Source organism: Macaca mulatta, chromosome 6 (assembly GCF_049350105.2).
Source record: "Macaca mulatta isolate MMU2019108-1 chromosome 6, T2T-MMU8v2.0, whole genome shotgun sequence".
Taxonomy (NCBI): Eukaryota; Metazoa; Chordata; class Mammalia; order Primates; family Cercopithecidae; genus Macaca; species Macaca mulatta.
This window is the reverse complement of record NC_133411.1, coordinates 77388097-77406238: the sequence shown is the minus strand read 5'-3', so window position 1 is coordinate 77406238 and position 18142 is coordinate 77388097. Positions and strand designations below refer to the sequence as shown.

At 44.7% G+C, this 18142-nt stretch overlaps 1 protein-coding gene across 11 annotated transcripts in view; it reads left to right on the top strand.

Annotated features, from left to right (window-relative positions):
- Positions 1 to 998: 998 nt before the first annotated feature.
- CCDC125 (coiled-coil domain containing 125) overlaps positions 999 to 18142 on the top strand; it is a 53860-nt gene continuing 36716 nt past the window's right edge. For 3 of the 11 annotated variants that reach the window (XM_078004830.1, XM_078004826.1, XM_028849483.2), the window contains exons 1-2: positions 999 to 1046; positions 13944 to 14288. In XM_078004830.1, coding sequence (XP_077860956.1) covers positions 13985 to 14288 — 304 coding nt within the window. In that variant the 5' untranslated portion in view covers positions 999 to 1046; positions 13944 to 13984. Of the gene's footprint in view, positions 1162 to 13943; positions 14289 to 18142 lie in introns of all 11 variants that reach the window. The other 8 variants (XM_015140177.3, XM_078004829.1, XM_015140176.3 and 5 more) reach the window with 6 other exon arrangements.

The following is an 18142-nucleotide window of genomic DNA, read 5'->3' as shown; positions in this document are numbered from 1 at the left end:
CTGACCTCAGGTGATTCACCCACCTCGGCCTCCCAAAGTGCTGGGTTAACAGGCGTGAGCCACCGCGCCCGGCCCGATCTACCTTTCTCTGACAGGATTCCTAGAGACTTAATATTTTTTTTTTTTTTTTTTTTTTTTTTTTTTTTTTTTTTGAGACGGTCTCCGCTCCGTCGCCCAGGCTGGAGTGCAGTGGTTACTGTAGCTTCGATCTCCCAGGCTCACGGGATCCTCCCACCTGACGGCCTCCCGGCCTCCCCAGTAGCTGGGAGTACAGGCACGCACCACATCCGCTACTTTTTAATTTTTTTTTTTTTTTTTTTTTGAGATGGAGACTGCTCTGTTGCCCAGGCTGGAGTGCAGTGGCGAGATCTCGACTCACGGCAAGCTCCGCCTCCCGGGTTCACGCCATTCTCCTGCCTCAGCTTCCCGAGTAGCTGGGACTATAGGCGCCCTCCACCATGCCCAGCTAATTTTTTGTATTTTCAGTAGAGATGGGGTTTCACTGTGTTAGCCAGGATGGTCTCGATCTCCTGATCTCGTGAACCGCCCGCCTCGGCCTCCTAAAGTGCTGGGATTACAGGCGCGAGCCACCGCGCCCTGCCTTACTTTTTAAATTTTTGGTAGAGTGGGGTGTCATCATGTTGGCCATGCTGGTCTCGAATTCCTGGCCTCAAGCGATCCTCCTGCCTTGGCCTCCCAAAAGCTGGGATTACAGGTGTGAACCACGGCGCCAGTATGAGCCTCAATGTTTGAACCATCAAATTTTACATGTATTGACACACGCCCCGTCTTGTTTTTCTAAATCTCATGTCATCGTTTGTATATTGGTTACCCATAGTTGACTTTGGAGCTGAGGGTGGACAGAGCTAACATCAGGTTGCACACAGGAACCGAGTGAGGTCAAGAAAAAGTAGCGCGAGCTGCCTCGATGGCCCGGGGCGACCTCACTGGCGTTTCCTGTCTGGGACTGCGCCCACGCGGTCACGTGGCCCGGAGGGCGCGCGGCGGCAGCGGCGCGCGCGCACAGAGAGGAGGCTCCTTGCCAGGTGAGCTAGCAGACGGGGGCGCCGGGGCGGTAGGAGGGCGCTGCTCGCTGAGCCGGAGTCGGGCTCCGGTCCTCGCCACGGACTTTGAGAGGGTACCCGGGGTCAGACCTGGCAGGTGGGAACCGGCAGTGGGGAGGATCCAGGGCGGGGGCGGGATGCGCATATTCGTGGAAACGCTGCAGGTTGTGGACAAACTGCCCCAACTGGCTCCTTTTCCCCGAATGCCAATTTAGTGGCCTCGTCTGATAAGAAAAAAATAAGAAATAGATTTCAGAGACCCTATTTCTCTCTCTCTCTCCCTCCCGACCTCCTTTATTTTTTTTCTTTTCTGTTAATTTTGAGCCTTATAAAACTGTAGCGTCAGTATCCTGGTTTGGATCCTGCAACTTAGAAAAAGAACATTAGTGGAAAAAATAATAAAGGCTGTGGTTTAGTTAATAGCATGTACCCATGTTAATTTCTTAATTTTGACAAATTGTACACAAATGTTAACATTAGAGGAATTTGGATAAAAGGTGTACAGGAATTCTTAGTACTATCTTTGCAACTTACTGTACATCTAAAATTATTCTGAAATGAAAAGTTAAGAAACAAAATCCTAAAGCAAAGTGCAGCAGGCCATTGTTCACCAGGGAGGGCTCAAGTTAGTTCCTCTTTGTCAGGGAGTTAGGCATGTTTGACCAACTTGTTTGCTAAGGCAGAGTTGTCAGGCTACTGAGTGTAGATTCTTCTGTCCAAAGGTTTCTGGGCAGGAATCGGTTTTCTCTTTCGATTCTATAAGATATCTTTGGAACACCTGTTGTGCATAAGCAAACGAGACACAAAAAGTCTCTGCACAAGAGAATATACAGTCAGTCTAGGTCAGGTAGGAAGTAAGCACTATTAAAAAGATTCAGTAAAACCTCCCAGAACTGGGACGACTCAGATGTGGAAGAAATCACATCTGGTCCAAAGGAGTCAGGAAGGCTACTGGAGGGAGTGCTGTCCTGAACTGAGGTGGGTCTGAGAGGAGGCAGCATTTCTGGGGTGAAGAATGGCACCAACAGAGGCTTGCAGGTGACCAAGCTGAGCTGAGGGAGGAGCCCTGGGAGCAAGTGCAGTTCCTCTTATGTGGAGGCACAGGGTACATCCAGGGAGTACTGCCAGATGAAACTGGAGCTTTGTTGTAGAACGCAGGGTGACACTTCAGTTGGATACATTATTTTCATTTTTATGTTTTTGAAACGGAGTTTCAACTGGACACAGTGGCTCACGCCTGTAATCCCAGCACTTTGGGAGACCAGTCAGCAGATCTCCTGAGGTCTGGAGTTGAAAATCAGCCTGGCCAACATGGTGAAAACCTGTGTCTACAAAAATACAAAATTTAGCCGGGCGTGGTGGTGGGCGCCTGTTATCTCAGCTACTGAGGAGGCTGAGGTGGGAGAATCGCTTGAACCCGGGAGGTGGAGGTTGCAGCGAGCCGAGATTGCACCATTGAACTCCAGTGTGGGCGACAGACAATGGTGCTATCTCAGCACCAATGTCACCGTTGAACCTCAACCTCCCAGGTTCAAGCGATTCTCCTGCCTCAGCCTTCCAAGTAGCTGGGATTAAAGGCACCCGCCGCCATACCTGGCTAATTTTTGTATTTTTAGTAGAGATGAGGTTTTACCATGTTGGCCAGGCTGGTCACGAACTCCTGACCTCAGGTGATCTGCCCTCCTCAGCCTCCCAAAGTGCTCGAATGACAGGCGTGAGCCACTGTGCCCAGCCTAAATTTTTTTAAAAAAGGAAAACAGGGTGACATTGACTCTAATTATACGTGCCATGGGAGCCATGGAACGTTTTACAACAAGAGAGAGATGTCATTCGGTTTGTGCTTGGATATTATTGACTTGGCAGCAGTATGTAGGTTGGCTTGAAGTAGACCAATTAGGGAATTATCAGGCTAGCCTTGGGGAATTAAAGACAAGTTCCACCAGGGCAGTGAAATTAATGTGCGAAGAATGACATGGTTTGGGGAGGTTTTTGTGGGTGTAGAAGACCTAGCAACTGAAGGCATGTGAAGAACAAAGAGGAAAAACAATTCCAAAGTTTTGCTCCTGAGTGTTTTGGAGCATGGTTGAGGCATTTGCAGAAATAGAGGACTCAGAGGGAGACCTGGATTGGGGGCTGAGAGGATAGTGAATTTTGTTTTTAGATGGAGTCTTGCTCTGTCGCCCAGGCCGGAGTGCAGTGGTGTGATCTTGGCTCATTGCAACCTCTGCCTTCTTGGTTCAAGCGATTCTCCTGCCTCAGCCTCCCGAGTAGCTGGGACTACAGGTACGCACCACCGTGCCTGGCTAATTTTTGTATTTTTAGTAGAGACGGGGTTTCACTATGTTGGCCAGGCTGGTCTCGAACTCCTGACCTCATGATCCGCCCGCCTCGGCCTCCAATGTGCTGGGATTATAGGCGTGAGCCACGGTGCCCGGCCATGAATTTGTTTTTGAACAAGATGTTCTTAGATTGCTGGCGGGATATCCAGTTGGAGATGTGTATTTAACAGTAGTAAGAGAGGAAGCTCTTTTACAAAAGAAGGAAGCTCATTTACAAAAGGGACACAAGAAAGAAAAAGAGCCTGAGGGGACAGATATGAGGCAGTCAGGGAAGGAAGAGGATCAGATCTCTATTTCTTGGGGCTTCAGGAGTCAGGTGGACCTGGACTTAGTGAGTCAGTAGTGTCATAGCTCCTGCAAAGGTGGAGGAGGCTGAAGAATGAGACTTGATCTTGGATTTATCTATGAGGAAGTCACTGGTCATCTTTTAAAGAGTTGTTTTAGTGGAAAAGTGAGATGACTGTTAACAGACTGTAATCTATTCATCCTACAGCCTTTCCCAAGTGGTCAGAGGACTGGACAAAGAGCCAGAAATACTGTTTCTAGTCCCGGCTGTGCTGCTAACTACCATTGTATTTGGGGCAAGTCATGTATGCCTGGACTGGAATAGAAAAAAATACATCTGAGCTGGGCTCGGTGACTCACGCCTGTAATCCCAGCACTTTGGGAGGCCGAGGCAGGTGGATCATCTGAGGTCAGGAATTTGAGACCAGCCTGGCCAACATGGTGAAATCCCATCTGTACTAAAAATACGAAAATTAGCTGGGTGTGGTGGTAGGTACCTGTAATCCCAGCTACTCGGGAGGCTGAGGCGGGAGAATCGCTTGAACCCAGGAGGCAGAGGTTGCAGTGAGCCGTGATCACGCCATTGCACTCCATCCTGGGTGATAAGAGCAAAACTGAGTCTCAAAAAAAAAAAAAAAAAGACGTTAATCCTGGCTGGGCATTGGGGCTCACACCTGTAATCTCAGCACTTTGGGAGGCTGAGGCAGAAGGATTACTTGAGCCCAGGAGTTCGAGACCAGCCTGGGCAATATAAGGAGACCTCGTCTCTACAAAACATACAAAAATTAGCCTCTGCAAGAACAAAAAAATTAGTCAGGTGTGGTGGCACAGGCCTATAATCCCAGCTACTTGGGAGGCTGAGATGGGAGGATCACTTGAGCCCAGGGGTTGAGGCTGCAGTGAGCTGTGATTGTGCCACTGCACTCTAGCCTGGTCATCAGACTGAGACTCTGTCCATATAAAAATAAAGACTTTAATCCTAAAAGCTGACGCGTCTATTTTAGACAGCATATATTGGTTCAAGTTGTCTTTTAAAAGTCAAAGGTAGGCCGGGCACGGTGGCTCACATCTGTAATCCCAGCACTTTGGGAGGCCGAGGTGGACGGATCGTGAGGTCAGATCAAGACCATCCTGGCTAACACGGTGAAACCCCATCTCTGCTAAAAAATACAAAAAATTAGCTGGGCGAGGTGGCGGGCACCTGTAGTCCCAGCTATTCGGGAGGCTAAGGCAGGAGAATGGCGTGAACCCGGGAGGCGGAGCTGGCAGTGAGCCAAGATGGCGCCACTGCACTCCAGCCTGGGCGACAGAGTGAGACTCCCTCTCAAAAAAAAAAAAGTCAAAGGTATAAAGTATGAAGGAATCTCCGTGTTTATCTATTCAAGATTACCGTACAGTACAGAATCAGCTGTAGATATTCTTAGATTTCGTGGTACTGTTAAAGAAATACAATATTGTAAAAATGTTATATGGAAAAACACTCTAATCCTACTAATTTATTTTCATCTTTTGTTTTTCTTCTAATCTTTGTCCCTAGTACAGACAACTTTGAATTCTGCTTTTTATGTTTTACACTTGTATATGTGAGCATTTATCATGTTGCTGCGTAGTCTATACTACATAGTATTTTTATTCTTATTTTATTTTTTTATTTTTATTTTTTGAGATGGAGTTTCACTCTTGTGGCCCAGGCTGGAGATTATTCTTAAACTATGTTAAATATACTATAACTCTAATACTTATTTAGTTAATTTTGTTTAATTACATAGTATTTTATAAAGTTGTTAAACCAAGATTTAACTATTTCTTTATTGTTCAACATATTTTATTACTTTCTAATTTTGTCCAATTAGAAATTAAATGATAGAGTAAATCGCTGAATGGATTGAACATAAAACAGGCATAAATACAGACTCATTTTAATTTAAAAAATTAAAACAAAAAAAGTCTGGGCGTGGTGGCTCACACCTGTAATCCCAGCACTTTGGCAGGCAGAGGTGAGTGGATTGCCTGAGGTCACGAGTTCAAGACTAACCTGGCTAACGTGGTGAAACTGTGTCTCTACTAAAATACAAAAATTAGCTGAACATGGTGGTAGGTGCCTATAATCCCCCGTGACCTGGGAGGCTGAGGCATGAGAATTGCTACAACCTGGGAGGCAGAGGTTGCAGTGAACTGAGATTGCACCATTGCACTCCAGCCTGGGTGATACAGTGAGACTCCATCTCAAAAAAAAAAAGCCCTCAATAAAACCAAAAGGACCCTTTTATTCCTAGCAAAACCTAATAGTCTGGAGAACATGTGTCATGGAGCACACTTTGAAAAATACTGATACAGGCCGGGCGCGGTGGCTCAAGCCTGTAATCCCAGCACTTTGGGAGGCCGAGACGGGCGGATCACTAGGTCAGGAGATCGAGACCATCCTGGCTAACACGGTGAAACCCCGTCTCTACCAAAAAATACAAAAAACTAGCCAGGCGAGGTAGCGGGCGCCTGTAGTCCCAGCTACTCAGGAGGCTGAGACAGGAGAATGGCCCGAACCCGGGAGGCGGAGCTTGCAGTGAGCTGAGATCCGGCCACTGCACTCCAGCCTGGGCGACAGAGCGAGACTCCGTCTCAAAAAAAAAAAAAAAAAAAAAAAAAAAAGAAAAATACTGATACAGAAACAATTTTAGAGCTCTGAAGAACCAAAAATCTAGTCCCCTAAATTGACAGTTGAAGAAAATAATATTCAAATTCAATAAACATTGATCTGGCTACCATAGTTGATTTCAAATGTATCAGTGGTACCCAAAAGTGTCCCCATAAGGTAGTTATGCTTAAACCCCGTTAAGAAATAAAACAGGCTCTAAGAAGTTAAATGACTTACCCAAGATCAAAAAACGGCAAGTGGTGAAGTGAGATTTGAACCCAGACCTCTTCTCTATTAATACATCCTGCTGCTTCCCTGGTCATCAACCCCGAATACATTAAACTGGTTGAATAGTAACTTCAAATATTTTCACTTTTGTGGAAGTAATGTGTTTCAAAAGTGAAGTTTAATTTGTATGGTATTTCATGTTATCTTACTATTAGCATATAAACAGTGGGAGAATAGGCCAGGCGCAGTGGCTCACACCTGTAATCCCAGCACTTTGGGAGACCAAGGCGGGCAGATCACGAGGTCAGGAGATCGAGACCATCCTGGCTAACACGGTGAAACCCCATCTCTACTAAAAATACAAAAAATTAGCCGGGCGTGGTGGCAGGCACCTGTAGTCCCAGCTACTCAGGAGGCTGAGGCAGGAGAATGGCGTGAACCCGGGAGGCGGAGCTTGCATTGAGCCGAGATGGCACCACTGCACTCCAGCCTGGGCGACAGAGCAAGACTCCATCTAAAAAAGAAAAAGGAAAAGAAAAAAAAAAAGTGGGAGAATATACAGTCAGCAGTCCCTGAAGTTACATTTTATTTTATTTGTTTTTAGATATAGGGTCTTGCTCTGTTGACCAGACTAGAGTGCAGTGGCATGATCACAGCTCACTGCAGGCTTGACTTCCCACCTCAGGCTCCAGTGTAGCTTGGGACTACAGGTGTGCACCACCATGCCTAGCAATTTTCTTTTTTTTTCCTTTTTTTGTAGAGATGAGGTCTCACTGTGTTGCCCAGGCTGGTCTGAACTACTAGGCTCAAGCAGTCCTCCTGCTTTGGCCTCACAAAGTGCAGGGATTACAGGCATAAGCCACCATTCCCAGCCTGAAGTTAAGTTTAAGAAACAGTGGGCAGGGATAAAAAACAAACAAAACAACAACAACAACAACAAAACCTCATTATGTTTAACTCTGAATAGCAGGAAGATGTACCCATGATGCCTGAGCTTATGTGGTGGATTGAAAAATGTTCTTAGCTAACTCTACAATTGCTTACTCTTTCCTTTTACAGCTTTTTCCCCTTGTGTTAACCAATTTCATTTTCTTCTCTGCTGCCTGCCTAATCCTGAACCACACCCTTCTTAACACAGGCCAGAGGTTGCCCTTAATAAGCAGGAGTCTACTGCACTAGAGGTAAAACACAGCCTCCCAAGGGATAATTCTTTGATTCAATAAACATCTTCTTATCTACCTTGACAAAATAGATAAATCTCCTTTTTAAGGAAATAATCTTGTAAAAGAACCAAGATGATTTTATAAAAATCTTGAAAAAAATGGCTCCAGAATGTCTGTTAGATGTTGCTCAAACTAGGTATTTTAGACTTTTACTTTAAGTTCTATTTGAAGTCATAAATAATAAAAACTTGGTATACTCTGGTGTTAATTTCGTTGAAATTCTCCAAGTAATAGAAAACAGTGGCTAAAAGTGTTGGCTCTGACATCAGACATCTGGATTAAAAATCTGTCTCTGGGCCAGGGGTGGTAGCTCATGCCTGTAATCCCAGGACTTAGGGAGGCTGAGGTGGAAGGATCCCTTGAGGTCAGAAGTTCAAGACCGGCTGGCCCGAGACCCTGTTTCTACAAAAAGAATTAAAAATTAGCCTGGCAAGGTGGTACACATCTGTTGTCCCAGCTACTTTGGAGACTGAGGTGGGAGAATCACTTGAGCCTAAGAGGTCGAGGCTACAGTGAGCTGTGGATGCATTACTGCACTTCAGCCTAAGCAACAAGCAACAGAGTGAGATGCTGTCCCTTTTTTTTTTTTTTTTTTTTTTTTTTTGAGACAGAGTTTTGCTTTTTCACCCAGGTTGGATTGCAGTGGCACAATCTTGGCTTACCGCAACCTCCGCCTTCTGGTTTCAAGTGATTCTCCTGCCTCAGCCTCCTGAGTAGCTGGGATTACAGGCACCCACCACCACACCTGACTAATTTTTGTCTTTTTAGTAGAGACGATGTTTCACTACATTGGTCAGGCTGGTCTTGAACTCTTAACCTTGTGATCCACCCACCTCGACCTTCCAAAAGTGCTGGAATTACAGACGTGAGCCACCGTGCCCAGCCTGAGACCCTGTCTCTTAAAAAAAAATCCATCTCCACTTCTGGTTGGCTGTGTTAGTCTCTGTCTGCTTCAGTTTAGTTTTCATACTTAATAATGGTATCGTCTTGCAGAGTGTTTGTAAAGAATAAATGTAATAATCTAAGGCACTTAAAACTGTCCAGCACATGGAAAGCAGGCAACAAGTACTAGGTATTATTACATCTTTTTTTTTTTTTTTTTTTTTTTTGAGGCAGGGTCTCACTCTGTTGCCTAGGCTGGAGTGCAGTGGTATAATCTTGACTCACTGCAACCCCGCTTGCTGGGTTCAAGCCATTCGCCTGCCTCAGCCTCCCAAATAGCTGGGACTACAGGCGTGCACCACCACACCTGGCTAATTTTTTGTATTTTTTAGTAGAGATGGGGTTTCACCATGTTGACCAGCAGGTCTTGAACTCCTGACCTCAGGTGATCTGCCCGCCTTGGCCTCCCAAACTGCTGAGATTGCAGGCGTGAACCACCACACCCAGCCTAATGAGTTTTAATAAGTGGCCACTCTAGTGAAGATATAGAAGTTTTCCATTACCTCAGAAAACTTCCCTCATGCCCTTTGTGGTCATTTCTCCCATGCCAAGCAACCATTAATTTGTTTACCATCATTGTACGTTAGTTTTGCCAGTATTTCATACAGTATGTGCTGTTGTTTATTTATTTATTGTTTTAAATAGTGATGGGGATCTCGCTATGTTGCCCAGGCTGGTTTCCAACTCCTGGCCTCAAGTGATCCTTACCTCAGCCTCCTGAAATGCTGGGATTACAGGTGGGAGCCACCACATCTGGCCTAGTATGTGCTTTTTTTGTTAGCATAATGTCTGGGAAAGTCATTGCATATATCGGAAATGCATTGTTCTTTTTTTTTTTTTTGAGACGGAGTCTCGCTCTGTCACCCAGGCTGGAGTGCAGTGGCCGGATCTCAGCTCACTGCAAGCTCCGCCTCCCAGGTTCCCGCCATTCTCCTGCCTCAGCCTCCCGAGTAGCTGGGACTACAGGCGCCGCCACCTCACCCGGCTAGTTTTTTGTATTTTTTAGTAGAGACGGGGTTTCACCGTGTTAGCCAGGATGGCCTCGATCTCCTGACCTCATGATCCGCCCGTCTCGGCCTCCCAAAGTGCTGGGATTACAGGCTTGAGCCACCGCGCCTGGCCCATTGTTCTTTACTGACAAATATATTCTGTTGTATGGACAGACCACAGTTTCTTTGTTTTACTGCAGATGGACACTTGAGTTATTTCCAGTTTTTGACAAATTGAGTGATGTATGAATATTCCTGCACACATCTTAGTATGGATATAGGGTTCTATTTCTCTTGAGTAAATCCTGAAGAATGCAGTTGCCAGGTCACATGTTTATAAGAAGCTGTCAAATTGTTTTCCACAGTGGTTGTACCATGTTTTACTCACATCACCAATGTATGAGAGTTTCAGTTACTCCACATCCTCAGCAGCACTTGGAATTGTCAGTGCTGTGAGGTAGGATCTCACTGTGGTTTAAGTTATAATTGCCCGATGACTAATGATGCTGAGCATCTTTCCATCCGTATATCTTCTTTTATGACATATCTGTTCAAATATTTTAAGGGTCTTTGTTTTTAACATTGAAAATGTATGGCATTTTGACCCTAAAAATGACTGAAATTCCTTAATACATGGTCAGATTTGTTTGGTATCTATATAAGGTTTTAATAGTGGAAGAATAGAGATCTCCACAACAAATGCAAGACTGAGATTAAATGTCTTTGGAAGTTTTGGCAAGCAGCTACTTAAACAGCAGGATATTTAGAGAAAAATGTTAGATGTATTTATACCCCCACACCCCACTTTTTTTTTAATGAGCCTTGAGAGAAGGATGAAATATTTCTAAATAGCTATAGCAAAGCAGCTGTTTTGAAATGCCTGGTGGTGAAAGTCCCTCATAACTGCACTCTGTACTGGAGGCACAAGGTTGAGCATTTCTGCTTCTCCCAACTGCTTCACTGTCACCAGGTGGGTGACTGGGGTGGTCTCCATGTGGGGAGGGTTGAGTGATACTAGTTGATCTGTAGGCATTTTTGCCAGGAGAAGTTTTCTGCAGGGAAGAAAGCAGGCATAAGTCCTCTGTGTCTGCTGTGGAGTTCTGCTAGCGCGCCAGTTTTGTTTTTCTGCCCTAAAAGCAAGTACAGTCTAACCAAACCTGGTCTGGGTGGCCCGAGGTAGGATAGGAGCTCCGTGGGTTCCACATTGGTTGATTCAAGCAACCAGGATTGAAAATATTTGGAAAAAAAAAATCCACAGTGCTCCAAAAACAAAGATGAATTTGCAGCACTCAGAATACGAGGTTAAATCCACGGGAATGAAGTGATGTATAGGCATTGTATTAGATATTATAAGTAATTTAGAGACAATTGAAAATATATATAAAGTACCCAGGAGGATGTGCCTAGATAATATGTAAATATGATACATTTTTATTAACAAATTAACAAAAAGTTTTTTGCAGTACAGTGTTGCTCTGTAGCTCAAGCTGGAGTGTAGAGGCACACTTATGGCTCACTGCAGCCTTCACCTCCCAGACCCAAGCAATTCTCCCACCTCAGCCTCCTGAGTAGGCATGTGCCACCAGCTAATTTTTAAAAAAAATTTTGGGCCGGGTGCTGTGGCTCACGCCTGTAATCCCAGCACTTTGGGAGGCCGAGGCAGGTGTATCATGATGTCAGGAGTTTGAGACCAGCCTGACTAACATGGTGAAACCCCCTCTCTACTAAAAATACAAAAATTAACTGGGTGTGGTGGCACGCGCCTGTAATCCCAGCTACTCAGGAGGTTGAGCCAGGAGAATTGCTTGAATCCAGGAGGTGGAGGTTGCAGTGAGCCGAGATTGCACCACAGCACTCCAGCCTGGGTGACAGAGCAAGACTCTGTCTCAAAAAAAAAAAAAAAAAAAAAAAAAAAAAAGTTGTTTTTTTTTTTGTAGAGACAGGTTCTCACTGTGTTGCCCAGGCTGGTCTCAAAGTCCTCAGCTCAAGCAATCCTCTAGCCTCAGCCTCCCAAAGCCTTGATATTACAAGTGTGAGCCACCATGCCTGGCTAAGAATTTGAAGATCCAAGGAAATACACAGGGGTCCTGGAACCAGTTCCCCTTGGATTCCTTGGGATGATTGTATTTCAGTTTGTTTCTTTATTCCTCTCTTCCTTTATTCGGTTACTAAACAAGTATTTATTGAGTATGGAGTATATCTGCTCCCCACCCCCACGTGGTACCTCACTCCTGTCATCCCAGCTACTCCGGAGGCCGAGTTGGGAGAATCACTTGAGCCCACGAGTTGGAGACCAGCCTGGGCAACATGGCTAGACCCCGTCTCTCAAACAAACAAATGAAAAAACAAAACCTGGCTGGGCGCGGTGGAGTGCCTGTAATCCCAGCACTTTGGGAGGCCGAGGCAGGTGGATCACCTGAGGTCAGGAGTTCAAGACCAGCCTGACCAACATGAAGAAACCCCATCTCTACTAAAAAAAAAATAGAAAATTAGCCGGGCATGGTGGCGCATGGCTGTAATTCGAGATACTTGGGAGGTTGAGGCAGGATAATCGCTTGAACCCGGGAGGCGGAGGTTGTGGTGAGTCAAGATTGCACCGCTGCACTCCAGCCTGGGCAACAAGAGCGAAGCTCCGTCTAAAAAAGAAAAGAGTTCTGAAATATTAAATATTTATAATTAGATTGCAAGGTCATTTATGTACGAGTGCATTCCTGGGATATTCATGCCTGTATAATACAGGAAGAAACTTTTTTCCCTGAAAAATTCAGCTTTATTATACAGTTATGCACCAAATTATGTTTCAGTCAGTGACAGACCACATAGAGAGTGGTAGTCCCATAAGATACTATTGTATTTTTACTGTTCCTTTTCTATGTTTAGGTATGTTTACATACACAAATATTGACCCATGTGTAACGATTTCCTACAGTGCTATAACATGCTATATAACATTTCCTATTCAGTGCTATAACATGCTATACATATTTGTAGACTAGGAACTATAGGCTAAGCCATGTAGCCCAGGGGTATAGTAGGCTGTACTATCTAGGTTTGTATATGTATGCTCTATGATGTTCACACAATGACAAAATTGCCTAACAACACATTTCTCAGAATGTATTCCCATCATTAAGTGACACATGACTTTACTGATGGTTTTTTTTCATTTTGTTAGGTTTTTTGTTTTTTTAATTGTAAATTGACAGATTATAGCTGTCTATATTTATGGGGTACAAAGTGATGTTATGATTATGAATCAATGTGGAATAATTAAATCAAGTTGATTAACATATCCGTCATCTCAAATACTTAATCATTTTTGTGGTGAGAATATTTGAAATTTATTCTATGAGCAATTTTGAAATGTACAATACATTTTTGTTATATTCACCGTGCTGTGAAATGTATTGCAAAGGAAAAAACCTTATTCTTTCTGTCTAACTAGGACTTTGTGCCCTTTGACCATCATCTCCCCATTCCTCCCATCCCCCAGCCTCTGGTAACCACCATTTTTCTTCTCCTTTGAGTTTGTTTTTTATTTTATTTTATTATTATTATTATTATTTTGAGATGGAGTGTCGCTCTCGCCCAGACTGGAGTGCAGTGGTGCAATCTTGGCTCACTGCCAGCTCCGCCCCCTGGGTTCACGCCATTCTTCTGCCTCAGCCTCCTGAGTACCTGGGACTAAAGGCACCCGCCACCATGCCCGGCTAATTTTTTTGTATATTAGTAGAGGCGGGGTTTCACCATGTTAGCCATGATGGTCTCGATCTTCTGCCCTCAGGATCCGCCCACCTTGGCCTCCCAAAGTGCTGGGATTACAGGCGTGAGCCACCGCGCCTGGCTGATTGTTTTTTATTTTATACATAAGGGAGAACATGTGGTATTTGTCTTTCTGTGCCTGGCATGTTACACCTTGCATAATGTTTTCCAGTTCCATCCATGGTGTCCCAAATGACTGGATTTCCTTCTTTGTCAAAGCTGACTAGTATTCCATTGTATACACACACACACACACACACACACACACACACCCCACACCTATTTTCTTCACCTATTCCTCTTTGATGGACACTTAGGTTGGTTCCATATTTTGGCTATTGTAAACAGTGCTACAGTGAACATGGGAATGCGGACGTCTCTTTGACATACTGATTTCAAATCAGTTTTGGGTAAATACCCAGAAGTGGGATTGCTGGATCTACTGACGGTTTCCTAACTACTCTTCTTCTTAACTACAGACAACCCGTTTTTTTCTTATGATAAAGACGGCATTTGGCTCATGAGCAAGGTGGCGAGGTCATCAAGTGAGTCAGACGTGCAGCTCTGGGAAACAGAAGAGGATGACATGACAGAAGGTGATTTAGGGTATGGCCTCGGAAGGAAACCTGGTGGGATTTATGAAGTAGAAGTTTCACATAGGTCTAGAAAAAGATCAGATGGAAGGAACTTTAGCCCTCCTCCATTTCCAAGAAAGGGAGAAGAAAGAAGTGAAGCGAGTTATCAGTATTCCAAGCATAAGAGCCTGCAAGATACATTCCCTCAAGTGTCCAGAATGTCCAATTACAGACGACAAAGTAGCACTGGTAAGAATGCTGAATTTCCTCTCCTTTCTTTCTCCTGTGAATAATATCAAAGGTATAGCCCTTCCAAAATCTAAAATAAATAACCATATTGGATTTTAGATTTTTTTCTTTTTTTTTTTTCTAGACGGAGTCTTGCTCTGTCACCCAGGCTGGAGTGCAGTGGCACACGATCTCGGCTCACTGCAACCTCTGCCCCCTGGGTTCAAACAATTCTCCTGCCTCAGCCACTGGAGTAGCTGGGATTACAGGCACGCACCACTACACCTGGCTAATTTTTGTTTTTAGTAGAGGCAAGGTTTCACCATCTTGGCCAGGCTGGTCTCAAACTCCTGACCTCAAGCGATTTGCCCGCCTTGGCCTCCCAAAGTGCTGGGATTACAGGCGCGAGCCACCGCACCCAGTCTTTAGAAATTTATCTTTATTCATCTCTTCGTATTGGTGGTAGTACAAAAGTAGTTGATGTTTATATTTCTAAATATTGTACAACTTTGAAGTACAGTAGTTTTATACATCTAATATATTTGTTAATGATATCTGTAAATGATTACCAACCTTGCTTTTTTTTGTGATGTACTTTTTTTTGTAGTCAATAAGTATTTATTGGGCATCATTAGGTGTCAGGCACAGGTCTAATTTCTGAGAATAATATCAGTAAACAAAATAGACAAAGGCCCTAATGTCATGGATTTCACATTCTAATAGAGGAGATAGAAAATAAACCTGTGGGCCAGGCGCAGTGGCTCACGCCTGTAATCCCAGCACTTTGGGAGGCCAAGGCGGGTGGATCACTTGAGGTCAGGAGCTTGAGACCAGCCTGGTCAACATGGTAAATCCCATCTCTACTAAAAATATAAGAATTAGCCGGGTGTGGTGGCATGTGCTTGTAGTCCCAGCTACTCGGGAGGCCGAGGCACAAGAATTGCTTGAACTCAGGAGGCGGAGGTTGTGGTGAGCCAAAATTGTACCACTGCACTCCAACCTGGGCAACAGAGAAAGAGTTTGTCTCTAAAAGAAAAGAAAAGAAAAGAAAAAAAAACAAAACCCTGCACATCAACAGATGTGTAACATTGGGCAGTGGTAAGTGAAGGGATAGTGAGTGGTTATGGGAAATGGGGCGCTAGTATTTCAGGCCAGGGTTAGGAAGGCTTCTGTAAGGAGATGACTTTTTTTTCTTTTTTCTTTTCTTTTCTTTATTTTTATTTATATTTATTATTTATTTATTATTTTTGAGGTGGAGTCTCACTCTTGCCGCCCAGGCTGGAGTGCAGTGGTACAATTTTGGCTCACCGCAACCTCCGCCTCCCGGATTCAAGCAATTCTTGTGCCTCGGCCTCCCAAGTAGCTGGGACTACAAGCACGTGCCACCACACCAAGCTAATTTTTTAATTTTTAGTAGAAATGGGGTTTTACCACATTGGCCAGGTTGGTTTCAAACTCCTGACCTCAAGTGATACGCCCACCTGGGCCTTCCAAAATGCTGGGATTACAGGCGTGAGCCGCCACGCCTGGCCTTTTTCTTTTTTAAAAAGAGAGGGTCGGCCGGGCGCGGTGGCTCACGCCTGTAATCCCAGCACTTTGGGAGGCCGAGGCGGGCGGATCACGAGGTCAGGAGATCGAGACCATCCTGGCTAACACCGTGAAACCCCATCTCTACTAAAAATACAAAAAATTAGCCGGGTGCGGTGGCAGGCGCCTGTGGTCCCAGCTACTCGGGAGGCTGAGGCAGGAGAATGGCGTGGGCCTGGGAGGTGGAGCTTGCAGTGAGCCCAGATCGCGCCACTGCATTCCAGCCTGGGCGACAGAGTGAGACTCCGTCTCCAAAAAATAAAATAAAATAAAAATAAATAAATAAATAAAAAGAGAAGGTCTCACTGTGTCACCAAGGTGGAGTGCAGCAGGGTGATCACAGCTCACTGCAACCTCAAAGTCCTGGGCTTAAGCAATCCACTTGCCTCAGCCTCCTGAATAGCTGAGACTACAGGTATGTTCCACCATACCCGGCTAATTTAAAAGAAATTTTTTCGGCCAGGCACCGTGGCTCATGCCTGTAATCCCAGCACTTTGGGTGGCTGAGGTGGGCAAATCATGAGGTCAGGAGTTCGAGACCAGCCTGACCAACATGGTGAAACCCCATCTCTGCTAAAAATACAAAAATTAGCCAGGCATGGTAGCATGCACCTGTAATCCCAGCTACTCAGGAGGCTGAGGCAGGAGAATCGTGTGAACCTGGGAGGCGGAGGTTGCAGTGAGCTTAGATCATGCACTGCACTCCAGCCTGGTGACAGAGCAAGACTCCATCTCAAAAAAAAAAAAAAAAAAAAAATTCTAGAGACAAGGTCTCACTGTGTTACCGAGACTGGTCTCAAACTCCTGACCTCAAGCAGTCCTCCCACCTTGGCCTGAGCACTGGAATTGGTGAGTAAAGCAGTGGATCTTTGGGAAAGGAGTGTTCCAGGAAGAACAGAGATGCTTCTGGTTATTTTAGGGATGTCATGAAACTCTCAAAAATTGTCAAAACAGTTTGTCTTAACTTATCATAACCAAAAAGAAATTATACCTTACCTTATGGAAATAATAAAATTTAACATATTGTGATATAATGTTACAACTCCAAAATGATCAGGAATCTGTGGATAAGCCCATGCCTGTACCATGGCACCAGCTGTTATCTGGCTAAATCTTATGTAATCAATGTTGCAAAACTTCCTCTTCTGAAACTTCCCCACAAAGTTGAACAAACACAAATTAGAACAACGTAAGAGTGATTTAAGAAACATGGTTTCAGATTTACAAAAATACGTGGTAGCTCAGGGTTCATCCCCATCCTTCAAAATCCCTCTTGAAATTAGAATGGGGTTATTTTTATATTTTTCTTCCAATTCCTTATTGTGTATAGAGAATGGATACTGTTTTGCAAGCAAAATGTTGAAAACTGAGCATGATGCTAAGATGCCTTTATAAAAACATGCAGAGGCCAGGTATGGTAGCTCACGCCTGCAATCCCAACACTTTGGGAGGCCGGGGTGGGTGGATCACGAGGTCAGGAGTTTGAGACCAGCCTGGCCAAGATGGTGAAACCCCGTCTCTACTAAAAATACAAAAAAATTAGCTGAGCGTGGTGGCAGGAGCCTGTAATCCCAGCTACTTGGGAGGCTGAGGCAGGAGAATCACTTGAACCTGGGAGGCGGGGGTTGCATTGAGCCAAGATCACACCACTGCACTCTAGCCTGGGCGACAGAGCAAGACTCCATCTCAAACCAACCAACAAACAAACAAAAAACATGAAGAAACACTGGGGTATAAATAAGATTTAAATAGTAATAGTATGAGTTCTCATTTTGTTGGGTTATGAACTTTTCTTTGTATCAAAGTTGGTCCTATCACTAATAGATAATTTCCCAAATACCACAAATTTAATGGCTTAAAACAACACAAATTTATTATTTTACAGTTCTGCAGGTCAGAAGTGCCAAAGAGGCTATGTGTGGTAGCTGATGCCTATAATCCCAGCATTTTGGGAGGCTGAGGTGGGAGAATTGCTTGAGGCCAGGAGCTCGAGACCAGCCTGGTCAACACAGAAAGACCGCAACTCCACAGAAAAAATGTTTAAAAATTAGCCAGGTGTAGTAGTGTGCACCTGTAGTCCCAGCTACCTGAGAAGCTGATGCAGGAGCACTGCAGCCTAAGCAATAAAGCAAGACCCTCTCTCTGTGGAAAAAAAAGTCCCAAATAAATTTCACTGGGCTAAAGCCAGGGTGTTGGCAGGGTGTGTTCCTTCTGGAGATTCGGTGGGGAGACTCTACTCCCTTGCCTTTTCTAGCTCCAGAGGCTACTGCATTCCTTGGCTCATGGCC